Below are 17203 nucleotides of genomic sequence, written 5' to 3'. Positions count from 1 at the left end.
CACCCACCCCCTGGAAGCCTGCATGGCGCTACTGCAATGTATTGCATTTTGACCCCGGACATTCAACCTCGATAGACTTTTTGCCATGAACAGGTGTTACAAGAAATCGTACAGCACAAGCTCAATATTTACTATGAGCAAAGTATACTCTGAGAGAATACGTCCATTCGGAAGCGTCTTGTCGTGTTCGCAACGAGCTTGCAGTACCTAAATGTTCTCAGATATCGATCGAACTGTTAACAAGACTCCCTATCTAAACGCGAGGATCCCCCACGGCATATCAGGTGCAGCCAGTCACAGCTCTTAAACACCCGATGACACTTCTCAAAATATCAAAGGCCAAGGGGGCTGTGCAAGAGGAGAAACAACAATTTGAATCCCAATTTTCGAGCGAGCTCATTCCTCTTTCGTCCGAGACTCCCGAACACGATAAGATCCTCAAGTGTGATCCTAAGGCCTAAGCCCATACAACAAAGCCTAGAACGCCTCCTAATATCAATATTCTGTCTGTACTGCCTCCAGCTTTGGCCTTGTGGCTATATCTTTTGGCGAGATTGCAGTAAACCTCCGCCCTCTTTACTAGGCTGGGGTCGTCCCGAAACCGACGGCATAGTCTAGTCCAACCCCATTTTCAAGGAATGGCCTCGGGATATGGAGCTCACTATGCCGAGCGGGGCTTCGTTTCGTGGGTGAGGCCTTGGCCAACTCTTGGTGAGACTATCGTCAATGTCGTCACTTTTGCCAACTCTTGCAATGTCTACATTCCGATACGGGAGAAAGAGGCAGCTTGTCGTATTGTCTAGTCACGAGATCCGATTCAATGCTGTTCTTGACGAATGTCTTGGATCAACTAAACCCATGCGCCTCAAGCCAACATTAGTCCAGAATATGCCAACATATCGCTGTCTTTAGACTGACAACTCCTCAATTTTGCCAAGCTTTACAATTGTCCCCTGCTTTACCTAGTGACATACAAAATCGAAATGCTTGCAGGGATATTCAGACGGGCAGTTATCTCAACACCAACTAGAGTCAGAAATTCTTCCCATACCTTCCCGATCTGGAAGTCCAGACATTGACACGGTAAAGGACTTTAGGCGAGGTCTGAGGTGACTCTCAAAATGTCAATTGGTCGGTAATCAATGTTGTGGTGTTCTATAATCAAGGTAACAAGACGGTTATGTGAGGATATCCATGGGATTTAGTTAGGGACCTCAGTTTATTAACCAAGGTTCCTCATCTAAGTCTAGGTGGTCGGATCAGAAATCTCTCGCAGATGTGACCAGAGTCCAATCGAAAATCTCGGACTCGAATCTAGGCTCAATGCTAATCCCAATACCAGAACCTAGTGATATTCTCATCTGTCCGACACCGAGGAATTCAGTAACTCGTCGGCCTCCAAATCCCTAAAGCCCTCCGAAACCAGCAACGCCACAACGCACAAGCCACCCGCCTCACCCCTGTTCTCAATACCGCCCCGCCGGGAGGCAGCTCAGTTCAGCTCATCCATGCAAGGAACCCAGAGCGCGGACCAGACGTGGCTCAGATCAACAATAACGTCACTTAAGCAAAGCCATTCATGAATCCTGCAATTTGCAATAACCACGCTTGATTCGTGGCTTGGCTTATGGAGATGAAGCCCGTGATTCTACTATGGCGTAGCAGCTGGGCTCGTGATAGTACAGTTTGACGACGTCAGAGGAGAGCTCAGCCCGTGGTCATTGGGCTTTTCCATTGATTCATACAGCGGATACTATACAGATGCGACTAGTTTACAGATTTATACAGCCTCACAACTAGCTCAAGGCCATCAAGGGTCCAAGCTGCCATGTCGAGCTGGGCCCATAAGCGCCAGCTTCTCCACACGTTTATTTCAGCTCAGCTACCCTAGCTCTGACCCAGTCTATCGAAGCTCAACGCCCAGCTCCTTGACCAAAGCTTTGCGCACATCCTCGTGGAAAGCGACGGCCTCATCGTTAGTCAGAGTCCGCTCCAAGCTGCGGTAAACAATGCGATACGCCATGCTCTTGCGGCCCGTCTTGGGATGCGTGAACTCATCGATCAGGCGCACATCCTCGACCACGTCACCCGCCACGTTACGGACAATTTCCATAACGTCGTTTTCGTGGAATGTGCCCTTGGTGTTGCCACCTGCTGCTGTCGTGGAGCTAAGCCAGAAGGACACGTCCTTGGGGCAGGGAGGATACTTGGAGAAGGGGACGAAGCGCTTCAGGTTGTCGAGATTGTCGGTGACGCCTTCAAACTGGGATAGGAAGCGCTTGTCTTTTGACCAGAAGAGGCGAATGTCGGGGATCTTGAAGAGAAGCATGGCAATGCGGTCGATGCCAATGCCAAAAGCCCAACCCAGTTGGTTAGGTACACCAGCGTTGATGTAGATATCCTGCTTGACCACACCACAGCCCAGGACCTCAAGCCAGTCGCCGGCATAGTAGACTTCTAGCTCCCATGAGGGGCTGGTAAAGGGGAAATAAGCTTCTACCCATCGCATTTGAAGAGGTTCATCCACAAAGTTGGGGTCATCTTTGATCGCAGCAGCCTTGGCCCGGGAGAAGATATCGACAACCATGTTTTCTAGTGACCTCTTGAGATGAGCACCGATGGCCTCGGCCTCGGCAGCTGTATGGTGAGCATCTTGGAGAGGGTTTGTCTCAGGATGCATAGGAGGGTTCGGGTCGTCAACCTTGACTCCATGAACGGGTAGCTTCTCAAAGTCCTTCCATACCGCAGCAGCAACGTCTCCATTGGGAACTTTAGTACGATCCCACGACATTGCACCCTCCATCTGATGGAACACAGGATAGTGACTTCGGTCAATGGCATCTCGCCTGTACACATCGGCAGACACAAGGTACCCCGCGCTCTGGTTAGCTCGGAATGTGTCGGCCTGGTGAGCACTCGTATGTGTTCGTAGTAGTGTCTCGCTATTCAAATAGTATGTATCGGACAGGGCGCGACCGGGATGATTCGCGGGAAATCCTAGCGAATCGAAGTTCTGAGCTGTCGACACCACAGGGCTGAACTCGTTGTGATACTTGTACGTCGGCTCAGGGAAGTTGGCCTGAATAATCTGGCGGGTGATAGACACAGGATGGTCTTTCAATAGGTGAAGTTTCCTTGTAGTGGCATCGAGGACATTGTCGGGTACGTTGAACCACTGAGGATCAGTATTGATGGTCTGGTCGCGGATAGTCACGGAGCCTGGAGATCCCGTCGGGGGTGCTGCAACAAGGCCGAACCAGTCAGCGAGACGCCCATGCAAGTAATTGACTGGAAGTAGACCGACCCGACGAGTAAGTCCTCACGGCGCAAGCTGTTCGTAGGAGAATAGAGCTCCGGGAAAGCTGGGCGGCTCGCGGGGCAGAAGCCCTCAGGCATCGCATGCCCTGGGCGTAGAGTCTCATTCTGAAGACTTGTGAAGCTCGACAATTACATCACAGGCCGAACGGGCCACGCAATAGACGCCAATGGCTGATTGATTTATCGTAAATTGAATACTCGAACGCCGAGAGTGGTTCCACGGTTGGTTTGTTGTACACCAAAACTGCAAAAATGTTCGGCGCTCGGCCTTACAGCTCCTCCGGATATAACCAATCCGACTCACTCACAATTAACTTCAACTTCAGCTCTTCTCCAACGGCCTCGCATAGCATTATAATCTAGCGCTATCCTTGCTTCGCTTCGGCGACTTGACAGCCGATCCCGCTCCGATTGTCCGGTTACAGTAGCTAAACACCGGGCCAATTGATAACTTTCCGCGATGTCGGTAGCAACAGCTGAGGCTCATGCACTTAAAAAAGTGAACCCTTGCTGTAGTAGTAATCATAACTAACCGACCTTTTTCTTTTTTTCCCTTCCCACATCATCCACTTCTCATCTCAACTTGGCCTAACTTAACTTACAAGATAAGTCAAGTTATGGAACCTTCAGTTGATCGGCATTGAGCAGCTTAACTTTAGATAGTCTAAGCTAAACTCGTCCTTTTTTCCTACTCTTACTCTGGCTTGTGAAACTAAAAAACCAACGCACGTCATGGCCACCAGTCAGGAAGCAATGAGCAAAACGACGGAGACGGCGCCTGTAAGGACAGGAAAGGCGACGGCTGATGCGAAGAAGACGACAATAAGATATCCCTTTTGGTTTGGCGGAAGTGCCAGTAGCATGGCAGCTTGCGTTACACATCCTTTGGATCTTGGTACGTTTTGCGATCTCGAAATATGACGAAATTCAGCTAACATTGAACAGTCAAGGTAACTCTTCACAAGTGTCTCGTAATAGCATAACAAACTCTTACACTCTTCTAGGTTCGTCTTCAAATGCGCACAGGCAATGCGCCCAAGAACATGGTCGGCACGTTCGTCCACATTCTTCGTCACGATGGTCCCCTCGGTCTTTACAGCGGCATATCCGCCTCTCTACTACGCCAGATGACATATTCAACTGTGCGATTCGGCGTTTACGAAGAGGTCAAGACACGTCTTACACGCCGTAACGAAGGTCGCGATCCATCTTTTATGACGCTCGTTGCCCTAGCCGCTGGATCTGGTTTCGTAGGAGGTATTGCTGGAAACTTTGCCGATGTTCTCAACGTGCGCATGCAACATGATGCTGCGCTTCCCCCTGCTGAGCGCCGAAACTACCGTCATGCTTTTGACGGTATGGTTCGTATGGCGCGTGAGGAAGGGCCTAAGAGCATGTTCCGTGGATGGTTGCCCAACAGTGGCCGTGCCATGTTCATGACTGCTGGTCAGCTTGCCAGTTATGATGTCTCGAAGAGTTTGCTTCTCCAGTATACGCCCATGGAGGATAACCTCAAGACTCACTTTACTTCTTCTTTCATTGCTGGTCTGGTCGCTGCTACTGTAACAAGCCCTATCGACGTTATCAAGACTCGTGTTATGTCTTCAGCATATGATCACAACATCCTGCACCTGATTCGCGACATTCACCGGACTGACGGTCTTATGTGGATGTTTAAAGGCTGGGTTCCCAGCTTTCTCCGACTCGGACCGTACGTACCTCCTTTCTCTGTATCAAATCCCACCTAACGCTTTCGCAGACAAACTATTTGTACATTTGTCTTCCTAGAGATGCACCGAAAGGCCTACCGCAAGGTTAAGGGGTTGGATACTAACCTGTAGACTTGACATGACATGATAGACCAGGAAGATGGGCATGTTTTGGCGTTGTCGTTTTGTCGTTTCGTCACTCAAGAGCGGTGATCATCCTGTTGGCGTTACTGCTTTGTTACTCAAGATCTCTTACACGAGCTTCTTGTGTGGGAACCTGTTTTGTAAAACACACTCAGCATAGAAGAGGACAGGGGCGGGTATAGAAGTTAGCATTGCCGCTCAGAGCACTAAAATGTATACGTCGTACCATGATTTGTCTCCTGAAAAAAATATCCCATTCTAAGACCGTGCTATGCTGTTTTTTTTTTCGAGACTGTTACTAGTTTCCAGATCACCTCCTGTTTATACCTCCAAACCTTTCTTGATTACGAATTGCCTAACCCATCAAACGCCTCTGTTCCTTACTGCCAAGAGGATCCTCCGTACGGTGTTGTTCCGTAGGCTGTCATGCCACCTCCGTACGCCGTCTGGCCGCCACCACCACCATAAGGCGTAGTGTACCCTCCATCCTGCCAAGGTGTGGTACCGCCGTCCATGTTCATATCAGGACTTCGAGGACCATCGAACTCAGCTTCGTCACCGCCATACTTCCTAGGGTCTAGGCCCTTGAGAAGACCACCGATCTTTTGTTGTAAAACTCTAATACCGTTTTGCACGATTTGGTCAGGTTCCATGCTCCCTGATGTTTCAACCTCGAAGTAGAACCTGTTTGGAACTGCATCGTAATCAAAGGGTTCGCCTTCTTGAGGAGGCTCTTCCCACTCAGCATATTTGCTCTTGGGCCTAGATTACGACGTTAGCCATTACCTCGGGACTTGTTCATAGAACTCACCATTCAACAGCAGGGTCTGTGTCGTTTTCAAACCACCAGTCAATATGGTGCAGTTTGTTATGAGGATCATACTCAAAGCCGACCGCAGATGTAGGCATCCACTTGGCGTGCTCCTTTGCGATTCCCTTCTTGGCAATGCAGCTAATCTTCAATTCTTGGCCCTTGCGCAGCTTCGCGATCAAGCAGCCGTAACCCTCCGGATCTGTGATCACTGGGCTTCCCACTCCATTCATATGACGACCATCCACCACCAGATCCCGCGCATACACCTTCATAATTTCGTCGGACGTGCACTTCGCGTGCAGTGTCAGAGTGACACTGCATTGTTCGCAGTACTGCTCGCAGTCGCAGTCTCGTGAGTAGTTGAGCTCGTCAACTCCTTTTGAGTCGAGAGGAATCAGACCCAGCCGGTGGGCGATGAACTCGTCGGCCAGCACGGAGCTGTTGGTCTCGATCTCGACCAGGTCAATGGCGATCGTGGGCACTTCTGCCTGGATGATTCGCCGCACGGCATTGGCGAAAGCAAGGTTCGTTTTTGATAGCTCGAAATCGACGTGGGTGTGATCGGCCTGAGTCGCATCAAATCACATCAGTTGAGTGTCCCCCGAAAGAAAAAGGGCTCGGGAGCCTTCTCATACCGCAGAGATCTTCACTTGGGGCTGCTCTGGCTCCCCATCCATCACCATCGGGTCATAATCCATTCCATCCATATTTGCAAGCGTCGCGCGCCTGAAAGAATCAACTAGCAGAGTAGGCGCAGTGTCGCGTGTAGCAAAAACCGTTATTGGAAGGTTGACGTGCGTAAAGTAAAAAGGATTGGAAACTGCGAGGATCAAAAGGTGAAGGCGTAAATGGAATAAAGAGGGTGAGTTTTCGCAACAATGCGAACTGAGGCCCTGACTTTAGACGTGCATATGCGATCTGCTGGTGTACCTGGCTCGTGCCCGGAATATTAGTAATCCCGCTCTTATCGTCCGGTTTGACAAGGGTGCTTCAGCGATAACAGAAAAAAATATCCATTGCTTCAGTCCCCGCCAAAATTACCAGCCTCGAGAACAGCTACAGTCAATAAAATCAACTTTACAGGGCCATTCGACATGAAGATCAAGGCCCTCAGCCGCTCCGTGTCGGCTCAACAAGCAGCCGGCTCAGATGTTACAAAGCAACCACGAAACCTCGATTCCGCCCTCCATCCTTTTGAGCGCGCACGCGAGTACCAGCGAGCCCTCAATGCCGTCAAGCTCGAGCGAATGCATGCGCAGCCTTTCGTAGGCCAGCTAGGACGAGGTCATGTCGACGGTGTCTATTCCATCGCCAAGGATCCCAACTCTCTTGAGCACTTTGCAAGTGGTAGTGGTGACGGTGTTGTCAAGGTTTGGGACCTAGCCGATAGAGACGAGATATGGCATGCGACAGCTCATGAGAATATCGTCAAGGGTCTAGAATGGACTCGCGATCAAAAGCTCTTGACCTGTGCGGCCGATAGAACGATCAAGTTGTTTGACCCTTATAACACACCTAGCGAAGCGGCCCCTATATCATCATGGCTTGGAAATGGTGCTTTTACCAGCTTGTCGCACCATCGCTCCAAGAACTCGTTTGCTGCTGCTTCTAGTGTGATCAACATCTACGATCTCGAACGTCACACCGCTGCGCCTGAAATTCTCAAATGGCCTACATCTGTCGACACCATCACTGACGTTGCCTTCAACTACGTCGAGACTTCAATCTTGGGATCATGCTCCAACGACCGCTCCATCGTCATCTACGACCTCCGCACATCTACACCTGTCACAAAGACCGTCCTCAAGTTCGCCAGCAACCGCCTATCTTGGTCCCCTATGGAGGCTTTCAACCTGGCTGCTGCTTCTGAAGACCACAACATCTACCTCTTCGACATGCGCAAGTTTGACCGTGCTCTCAACGTTCTCAAGGATCACGTCGCCGCCGTCATGGATGTCGAATGGTCGCCCACTGGTGAAGAGCTTGTATCCGCATCTTGGGACCGAACCGTTCGTCTCTGGAACCGAGACCGCGGTCACTCGCGAGATATCTACCACACCAAGCGTATGCAGCGTGTTACAGCAGCCAGCTGGACCCCTGACGCGCGCTACATTCTCTCTGGATCCGACGATGGTAACGTTCGACTCTGGCGCGCCAACGCCTCACGCCGTGAAGGTGTCAAGTCAGCTCGTCAACGACAGGCCCTGGAGTACAATGAAGCTCTTATCGAGCGTTACCAGCACATGCCTGAAGTTCGCCGCATTCACCGTCACCGTCATGTGCCCAAGGTCCTCAAGAAGGCCGGCGAGATTAAGGCTGAGGAGCTCAAGAGCATTAAGCGCCGTGAGGAGAATGAGCGTCGTCATACTAAGAAGCAGTTCGAGAGACGCAGGGGAGAGAGAGAAAAGATGATTCTGGCGAGAGAGAAGTAAGGGAAGTGCAACAAGTCTTACAGTTGCAGCAATGAGAAAAGTTCAGTGGGATTACAAAGGCACGGAAGGGCATTGCAAGGCGTTCGGGTCGTCTATTTATGGGTAATCTAGATGACTTTATTGAAGAATATACCATTCGTGATTCATAGACCAAACCTCAGTCCAAGATGTCACAAACATTTAACCTTGATTTGATCTAAGCAGGGCATCAGATAGGCAACAGACTGAAGGAAGACACATATAGAAACGTGAATTTCTTATAACTATCAGATCTAGACAGTAAAAGATCCCTCTCGAACAAGCACTCAAAACTTTAAGTTTCCCATGAGCGGCATATCCGTCGGCGTGAGCGTCGTGCTGTGTATCTATCCATCACATTCCAAATCCCATCTAAGAATCTCTCTTCGTTCCTTCATCGCCCGCGGCAAGGAGACAAGGGATAAAACACAACACGTAACACCGTAGGTCGAGACCAACAGCTTCCAAACATAAGCTGGTACATGACTCGACCAGAACCGCCCAAATCCATACAGTCTCGATCATTTAACATGAGGAGAAACCTTGCTCCCAAAACGCCTAAATGAAATAGCCGATGCGAATAATTGCGTCGCAACATCGGAGGTGTCTCTCTTTATCAATCGAACGGAAAACGCCAGCCCTTCCTTTGTTGTTTTGTGTATGATGCCATTCCGTTCCATTGATAGTGTGGATAGTCCCTCTTTTTGCGCGTCATTCGTATAATATCATACCCCGCTATAACGCCAAAGGAAAAAAGTACATGAAGGAAATGCCAAATCGTAGTAGTTAGAGTAAATATGTTGTACAAGCCGGTTGATTCCGGCAAATAGCCGGAAATGATTAATGCTGTGGCTTGATGATGCTGTTGCGGGCCGTCTTTGTAGGTTTGTAGTTGGGGAGCTCGTCAAACCAGCCCTGGTCTTCGTTGTATCGGTAAGCATGGAAGTCAAGGCCGTAAGGCTTGGGCTCAATAGAGTAGAGCATGCCAAGGGGGATGTCCATGTCTGTGATGTCCGCCAGGGACAGGTCCATGAAATAGGCCATCAGGACTCTACAGACAGAGCGATGTCCAATGATAAGAAGATGATCTTCAATGCGCTCAACCTCTCGAACCATGTCCCGCAGACGGCTCACAACCTGCAGATAACCTTCACCCCCGACTCCAGGATAGATGTAGTTGAGCTTGTCCTGCGCTCGCTTGGCAAATTCCTCGGGCTCCTTCTGTGCGATTTCCGCATATGTCATACCCTCGAACTGGCCCGAGTTCATTTCGTTAAGCATTTCCCAGTTCTTTACATCGTAGTCATCGTCGGCCTCGAAGTATTCAGCTGTGTCCACGCTGCGATCGAGCATCGAAGTCCAGACACAAAAGTTCTTGTCCTCAATCTCCCGGTACATCTCAGGGTAGGGAGGTGTGTTGTCACCGGGCACAGGAGGGAAAGTAGCCTGAGCTTTCTTGCTCTTCTGCTCAATAAGCCAGTGCTTGCGCTGATAAGTAATGAAGTTGTGAAGAGCTTGGCCGTAGCAATGGCCGCGCTCGGTAAGCGGTGAGTTTCCACCCAATCTTCCAAGCTCGTTATCGACACTCTGACCATGTCGGGTAATCCAGATCTGTCGAGGGGCAAGATTGAAGCTAGCGAGGTAAGTGCTAATACCACTGCTGAGGAAACCCTTGAGACGGTGCTGGATTAGTTTTCGACCAACATCAATCATCTACAATTTGGTCAGCTTCTGATGGTCAAAATCGTGGCGAACTCCACAAACCTGGATGTATTGCAAGTCGTGCTTTTCCTCGTATTCACCAAGAGGAACGTACGCACTCTCGTATGCAGCGACTCGCTTCTTAAAATCTTCCAGTGACTTCTGAGGGTCCTTGTCACGATAGTCAGGACCAGACAGCTTCAACCGCATATTCGCCTCGAGAAGAGTAGGATCTTGACAGATACTCTCAATGAAAAGAATACCCAGCTTAGGCTCCCTCTGCTTAATGCGGTTGGTGATGTTCTTTCTTCGTTCAATAGTGCTGTTTGTGGCATCAAGAATGCCGACAGCGCCGCCTCCATCGAGAAGGTAGTCCAACAGCTCGTCCAAAGTATCCATAGCACACTGCTCACGCATGGCCGCGGCAGTTTGGTTCTTGGGATCAAAGAATGTAGCGGACTGGTCCACCTCGGATTGAGCGGCATCGTTCAAATCAAGCTTCTCCGGCTCAGCCTGCTCGGGACCAAACGGTGCCGGGTTACCATTTAGCAAAATGGAAGCCGCATGCACAGGAGGATCCATGTGTTCCGGCTCAGGCTGCAACTTTGGGTGGACAGAAACTCTGCGTCCGGCAGCTACACGTCTTCGGTTTCCGACATTGAAAATGCGAGAATCATGCTGCTGCCAAGAAAGATACCTTTGAAGCTTCTTGGTGATGTAAGACTTTCCTCGGGCCGGCAAGCCAACCATGACAATAACAAGCTTTGCAGCAACATCACGAGACGGAATTCTTCCATCAGGTGAGACTCTTGACCGGGTCATGCCCGGGATGTTGAGCGTTGTCGCATGTGGCCGGACTCGTGGTGTTTGATGTCCAGAATTCTGTCGTAGCGGAGGACTGTTTCCATACGTCAATTGAGGGGTTCTAAAAGCGGGATCGCCAGTACTAAAAGGGCCGAAGGTGGTGGATATGTGGTTCGCGACCCCAACTGTGGAAAAAAAGAGAAAAAAATGACGGCACTTACATGCGTGGCGAGCTCGGCGCTGTTGAAGTGACGCTTCGCGCATATGTGGGGGTTTCGGTCAAATCGTTTAGCGATCGCAGTGCCACAGCCAACGAGGAAGGTGCATTTGCTGGAGGAGGAAGATGGTCATGGTCACCATCTGCTGGTGGAGGAAGAACCGCGTAGTTATTTGGGTTGTTTGGATTCGAGGAAGGGTCTGAAGTTGGGTTTGACGTCGGATTCGAGCTAGGATTCGATGTAGGTGGTAGAGAATTTGAGGATGTCTGTTGCGCTGCAGACGAATGTTGCGCTGGCAGCGCTGGCGAAGGAGGTGATACACCGAGAAGGTTATGCATCACAGATTTTAACAGTCCGGACTGTTTTGATTGTCGGCGACCTGCGTCTAGATTTTAGATACGTTTATGGTTGATTGTTTGGTGTCTTGGAGTGCTAGATGCGATCGGGTAGGTATAAGGGGTTCAAGTTATGATAAACAGAATTGAAACAATTTGATTTGATCAAAACAACAACAAGGTAGCAATGGATGTCGAAGATCTTTTGGAGATTCAAAGTTTGTATGAGGAGAAGAAGAGCAACAAGAAAGATTGGATGTGTAGCAGCAGTTGAATGGCTAATAAAGCATGAGAGAATGGCAGGGCAAATACGTAGTCATTGTTGGAAGGAGCTGTTAAGAAACAAGGCAAGGACAAGGAAACTACGGCCATGTACGTACCTGCAGGGGCCACCGGAATCGCTGAAGGCATCTGAGTAACGAGGGAGACTAAACTCCAAATCGAGCAATTGGCGACAGGTTCTGACTCTTCAAAACACGTCGACCAATAAACAAAGAAAATCGCCCCAGTGAGGCCCGGCGTAGTGGTCCACAGGGGGCTCCTCAGTGGACTTTGGTGTGTGTTTCCTTTGAGGGAGGGGTCCCTTTTCCTCCGCTGTTGTACCTTTCAGTGGCGTCGATCTGTCGGGGTGCTCGGGGCGTCCACTAGCTTCGCTTTCTTGACCTTTGACCGGAGGTGAGTCTGAGTCGAGTCTTGTCTTGGAGAGGTGACCAGGTCGCAAGCAGCCCAGTCCCAGTGCAGTTGGAGGCTGACTTGGAGGTCTTGGGGGTGTCGTCGTTGGTGGGCTCGGTGGTGCCGTGCCGCGACTAGCAGTGGGGAAGAATGCAGGACCCTAAAAAGTTGCGGTAGTGGCGCTGGCTGTTGCTTGCTGGCTTCTTCACAAGCTTAGCCTAAGCTAATGTCGTCCAGGTTCAGGTAAGGTTGGCTTGGAGTGGGAGTGGAGGGTCTAATCCCGCGGGAACTTGTTTGAATCGATGGATGCTGGGTAGGTGGTTTGTTTTTGTAAGAGCCCAGGCCCTGATGGGATAAAATGAAGTTGAGGTCTGGCTTGATAGAGATCTTTCCTTTTTTGGAGTTGTTGAGTTTGAGCCCTTGCCCTACTGTTTTTTTCCAGTCTCTTGGTGTTCGGTGTCAATGAGTCGATAAACTCCGTGTGTTGTAGCGTTCTGTGTTGTTATTGTGCTGTGCTGTATGCCTCGTCTTCCTATAATCTGAGCTGAGGCTTGTTGCTTCGTGTGCTTGGCGCAGTCGTTTTTTCCTGTCTTTTTGCTGGTTGTGTCTGTCTGTTATACGTCACCCAGAATAGGCTGTGCCCATTAGAGGGTCTGCAGATCGAAACGCAGCAGGTTGCAATTATTATACTGGTAGCCTCGAAATGTGTTGCTTGGGTATTTCGGTTGCCCTGACTAGGGTTGCTGGTACGCTTGAAAGAATATCAGGAGAGCGACGAGGCAATGTGAGGTGATGTGAGCCCAGGTGGTTGAGGGCCCGTGTCGGTGGTTTTATTAACGGACGGGCGAGAAGCTGGAGCCCCGAGTAAATGGCCGCAGAGTCAAGTCAAAAGTCAAACCCCCCCCCCCCCCAATGCCCAGACAGGCACCTCAGGCTTTGAGCTAACTAAGTGTGTGGGAAAATCCATTTCTACTGTACCGCAATGTAAATTTCAGGGCTAACGTGTAGGAATAGTCAATTGTCAAAAACTGTATGTACCTATGGTGAAAGCCTGAAAGGTCAGAAAGTCAAGCCAAGGTGTGTCTGCTGGCCTAGGGATAGTGGCTCGTGAGACTCGTCGCCCTTGGGTGGCGCTGCATTACATTGGATCGATCCCTCGGTCTTGTTTGTACCGACTCACATCTTACATCATTGTACTTTTCTAACCAACCAGCCAACCTCAGCTGTGCATCCTACACACCAACTGGCTTTCAGGTACAGGATGCCCTGCGACTTTGCATCAAGATCCCAAGTCACTTTCACCCCCTTTTGGGTTTGTATACGAAAGCACGTTCCACGCAGACAACAAGTATAGGCTCATTCTCAACAATGTGGTCTGGTTGAGGCACTGTATGTGCATCTTAAATGAAATAACGTGTCCCGGGGCCCGAGATCCTTGAGCATATGTACCGCCCAGCTGGGCCTCCTTTACTTTAGTTCAACACCTGCCAGCTCCTTCAATCAATCATGTACCGAGAATCCCGCCATATAATAATATAGTATGGCATGTCGTGGCCTTGCGTGTCCAGGACAAGGTTGTTCAAATCTACGACATCTGGCGGTATCACAAATCCGAGATATGCTGCATGTATTTTCAACGCACCTCTCGGATTCGTCCCTTTCGAGTAAATCTGGCGGCTGAGTTTCAAGGACTTCGGATTCACGACTCCGTGGCCATTTTTGGTTCTTTTTGTTAACTCTACCTACACAAGATTCCAGTAAGTATGCTTTTCACAAGCCCCCAAAATCCGCCAAGCTTTTTTGGCTTTGGGCGGTTCAATAGAGCCTCTGAGACACGGAACGGTGGCGCTTGGCCCTTGCTGGGACACTCGTACCAATGAATCTCTAACTCACCGAGCTTGATCTGTGTCTTGTTGTGCTGGTGCTTGTCTCTCCTGAAGCTGTTGAGGGCTGGAAGGGATAAAGCTTGTAAATTGGTCGCCATGAGTCTCCTCTGAATTTCGAAACGTTGCAAATGACATCGGATGCGCGTCAGTCGACAGCCCAGTCCTGGTCGAACACATGTTCTTAAACAAATGCTAAAATTTGATTTTTAAATATTTATTGGAACTGTAAATATCATCCGTTAAAGTGTTTCTCTTACAACCAAAACCTTGCTTGGGTTATATGACAAGTCTATTTCATATAAACTGTCATCTCTGATGATAGACTTCTCTTACAGAAAATCAGAGCTCCAGGTACTAAGCTTGGGTCTCTTTCATCCATGGATGCTTTTTCCCCTGCAAGCCACACTAACGCATTCACCCTGTCTAACCAGTCAACTTGTCCTGTGTCTGAGTATCAAGATCATCACTCTCAGAGCGGAAGCGAATCTTGAACGCTTGTCACAATGAAATTGTGATTTTCAAGCTTAAATTTCATGTCTCTCATCTCGAAAAATATGCACTCAATCCGGCGGTACTTTAAACCCCCGAACCTCTGTTCGCAGCTATGCATGGCACCCCTACCAAGCATACGCCGTCTTAGACCACATCAAGTCAAGCTCCAATAGTTCTTCTCCTCACTCAAAAAACAGACGCCGCGCTACTGCAGTCCAAGGCCTTCTTCTCCAGCGCTGGAAGCTCCTACAAGGTATAAGATCCTTGCTTCCTTTCACCTCGACCCAAAAGGAGTCATCCCTAGTGCAGCTTTCTCCGATCTCGCCGCGGGGGAACCTTCACAAGCAAAGCGAAGCGAAGCAAGCGATGAGCAAAAACTAAACTCGCTTCTGCAGATGCATTGCATGAGGGGGGACAGTCAACTTAGCCCCACCGTTATCTTTGGTCTTCTTGTGGTTTCTGCAGTTGGTAGAGATACAGAATTACCCTCACAAATGCGTAAGACTTGGTCGTATTGCAAAAGAGGCGCCTCGTTTTCTCTCATGCGACATGTGAGATTCGATTCGCGGCTGAGCTGTCACCGTCACCGTCACTCTCACCCTGACCTTGCTTTACAGCTCAGTCCTTGGCTCCTTGCTCGTGTCCTTTCGTCTCATCGCCTGGTGAGATAGAGGTGAGACCAGTAATGCGACAGTCATCTCGCATGAATGCCGTCCAATCTATCATTCCATCCCCTTTCAACTCCTATTCCACTACGAATCATGTTTACCCGTGGGCGCTTAGGCGTCACGAATTCGTCCGTGGGGTCCCAGTCACTTTTTGTCTCCCCGGCGCACTGGCCCTGAATATCATTCGAGCAAAGCCTTGATTATCATAAACTATGAATCAAAAGCCTTGCCGTTGCGCCGCTGTCCCTGTCTTTTCATGGCTTGATACGGGTCTCAGTATGACTCTTATCAATCATGCGAATATTGCACGACCGTGGCTCTGTTGACTGCCTTTCTTATTTTGTCCGTGTTTCATTCATGTCTATCGAACCATGCATCATGACACCTCAAGCAATGAGACTCCTTGTCCTCGACTTTATTGATTGCCATTATTAGAGAGCACAGGCCAGTACTGTAACGCGGGGATGGTCCCGATAGGCCATTTCTCTTGCTGCTCGGCTTTTCTGGCCTTTTGTCTTATCGTACATGTACCGAACTGCGGCTGGCTTGCTTCTCAGTGACCTATCGTCAGTAATGCATGGACACTGTTGTACAATGCCCCGTGACAACATGTAAGCTCTTTATGCTCAATTCCAACGATCCTATTATTCTCCGACTCCTGAAACCAAGTCTTGGTTCGGCGACTACGAGTACGATGCAAGACTGTAGTGTTCTTTTATTTGTTACTGTCGATCAAGCGCGGTCAATGCATGCTACGGGCTAGGGACCAGGATTGCTGTTATTCTAGGTGAGCCCGTGTAAGTGCCAAGGTGAATTGGACTGCCGCCGGATGTTCTATACTGTAGTCCCGAAAACCGTTCCCAAAACTCCGAATTATGGCTCTGGTGAAATGCTCTCATCCTGGGCCCCCGAAAGAGTATGCTTGGAGCGCACAGCGTGTGACATTTAGAGGACGTTCAGCCAGGCTGTGAGCTGTACGTACGTTGGGCATTGTAAGCAGCCCAAGCAACATGATAGCTCACTTTGATTGACGGAGCACCAAACACTGCCTCTTTACAGTATATGCAGGCAACCATCTATCATGTTCACTTGTGTAGCTGGGCCCATTTAGTACTTCATATACCATGATTGTAACTGCAGCCTTGATCGGTTGACAGGTACGCCGGTGCGTCGGCATCAGATGCTTTACGTGGAGTGATTTCTCCGCATATTCAAAGTACGGGGGATGCAAGATCAAGTTGCCAAAAGAGGCAGCCTTAAAATCCATTCCCCACGAAAGCGGCCATTCATCTCTTTATGGTGATATTCGGGGGCACATCCGAACCAACGGGATGGCTCTTCTTTAACATAACATCTGGTGGGGAGACGCGGGGTTGATATGACATGTTTGTCTCGCATGGTACTCTGAAATAAGTGATTGTAGAGACATAGTTATGTATGAACTTCATGTGATAGTTGTTTTGCACTTGTAAGTTAATCGAATGTCAAAGCTCATGATTGTGTTGTTATGCTAAACCCTTGGTATGTTCAGTTGGATGACAGCCATGCTGCCTTGCTGTTACCTGCCTCACGCGGACGGAATGACTGCCCAATACCCGTAGCCAAGACTTTGGGTACCAGTCAGCAAGCTGTGAAAGAAAAGCTTTGAATCACAAGAATTGCCTGGTGTATTGTATTGTCTCACACAATGGTGGTGAAGCAAGTCGAAGTATGTAGGGTAAGCTGAAACAAGTGGCTTACAGATCCCTAGCCACATGTGTAGGTCCCCACCACAATTGATCCACAGTGTTGACAGAACTTATCATCAACTTCAATGCCAACGAGTTGATGGGGATACAGGACTTTCTGAAGGCATAGTCCAAGTGGACAATACAGAAAAACACGACAACTCCCATGTCGATGTTTCGTGTACTTACGAAGGGAATTTAGGCGTGGAAAGCTCGATCAAAGCTGCTCGCGATCGCAAAAGGACTCTGTTTGTAGCAGGCCTTT

At 49.5% G+C, this 17203-nt stretch overlaps 5 protein-coding genes across 5 annotated transcripts; 2 read left to right on the top strand and 3 right to left on the bottom strand.

The window, feature by feature from the left end:
- Positions 1 to 1903: 1903 nt before the first annotated feature.
- Positions 1904 to 4052, bottom strand: FOBCDRAFT_235846 (uncharacterized protein; the record flags this gene model as incomplete). Its single annotated transcript, XM_031194401.3, has 3 exons — positions 1904 to 3240; positions 3305 to 3417; positions 4048 to 4052. The coding sequence occupies 3 exons, from the start codon at positions 4050 to 4052 to the stop codon at positions 1904 to 1906; spliced, it is 1455 nt and encodes a 484-aa protein (XP_031029139.3).
- Positions 4053 to 4123: 71 nt separating this feature from the next.
- Positions 4124 to 5355, top strand: FOBCDRAFT_8028 (mitochondrial carrier domain-containing protein). The gene is made up of 3 exons (XM_059612257.1): positions 4124 to 4213; positions 4264 to 5029; positions 5078 to 5355. The coding sequence occupies exons 2-3, from the start codon at positions 4335 to 4337 to the stop codon at positions 5157 to 5159; spliced, it is 777 nt and encodes a 258-aa protein (XP_059466617.1). The 5' UTR covers positions 4124 to 4213; positions 4264 to 4334; the 3' UTR covers positions 5160 to 5355.
- FOBCDRAFT_8023 (DNA-directed RNA polymerase) lies at positions 5345 to 6878 on the bottom strand. Its single transcript, XM_031194398.3, has 3 exons — positions 6621 to 6878; positions 5983 to 6551; positions 5345 to 5933 (listed from the first exon to the last, which is right to left on the bottom strand). Exons 1-3 carry the CDS (start codon positions 6690 to 6692, stop codon positions 5552 to 5554), a joined length of 1023 nt encoding a protein of 340 aa, XP_031029136.3. The 5' UTR covers positions 6693 to 6878; the 3' UTR covers positions 5345 to 5551.
- A 131-nt stretch (positions 6879 to 7009) lies between these two features.
- Positions 7010 to 8698, top strand: FOBCDRAFT_213047 (rRNA-processing protein SOF1). Its single transcript, XM_031194397.3, has one exon. The coding sequence runs from the start codon at positions 7080 to 7082 to the stop codon at positions 8415 to 8417; it is 1338 nt and encodes a 445-aa protein (XP_031029135.1). The 5' UTR covers positions 7010 to 7079; the 3' UTR covers positions 8418 to 8698.
- A 577-nt stretch (positions 8699 to 9275) lies between these two features.
- FOBCDRAFT_235842 (6-phosphofructo-2-kinase-domain-containing protein) lies at positions 9276 to 14149 on the bottom strand (the record flags this gene model as incomplete). Its single annotated transcript, XM_059610031.1, has 9 exons — positions 9276 to 10148; positions 10200 to 11034; positions 11162 to 11537; positions 11874 to 11921; positions 11986 to 12137; positions 12205 to 12299; positions 13144 to 13162; positions 13808 to 13907; positions 14059 to 14149. 9 exons carry the CDS (start codon positions 14147 to 14149, stop codon positions 9276 to 9278), a joined length of 2589 nt encoding a protein of 862 aa, XP_059463929.1.
- Positions 14150 to 17203: the final 3054 nt, after the last annotated feature.

Source organism: Fusarium oxysporum, chromosome I (assembly GCF_013085055.1).
Source record: "Fusarium oxysporum Fo47 chromosome I, complete sequence".
NCBI classification, from domain to species: Eukaryota; Fungi; Ascomycota; class Sordariomycetes; order Hypocreales; family Nectriaceae; genus Fusarium; species Fusarium oxysporum.
This window is presented reverse-complemented; position numbering and strand designations above follow the sequence as displayed.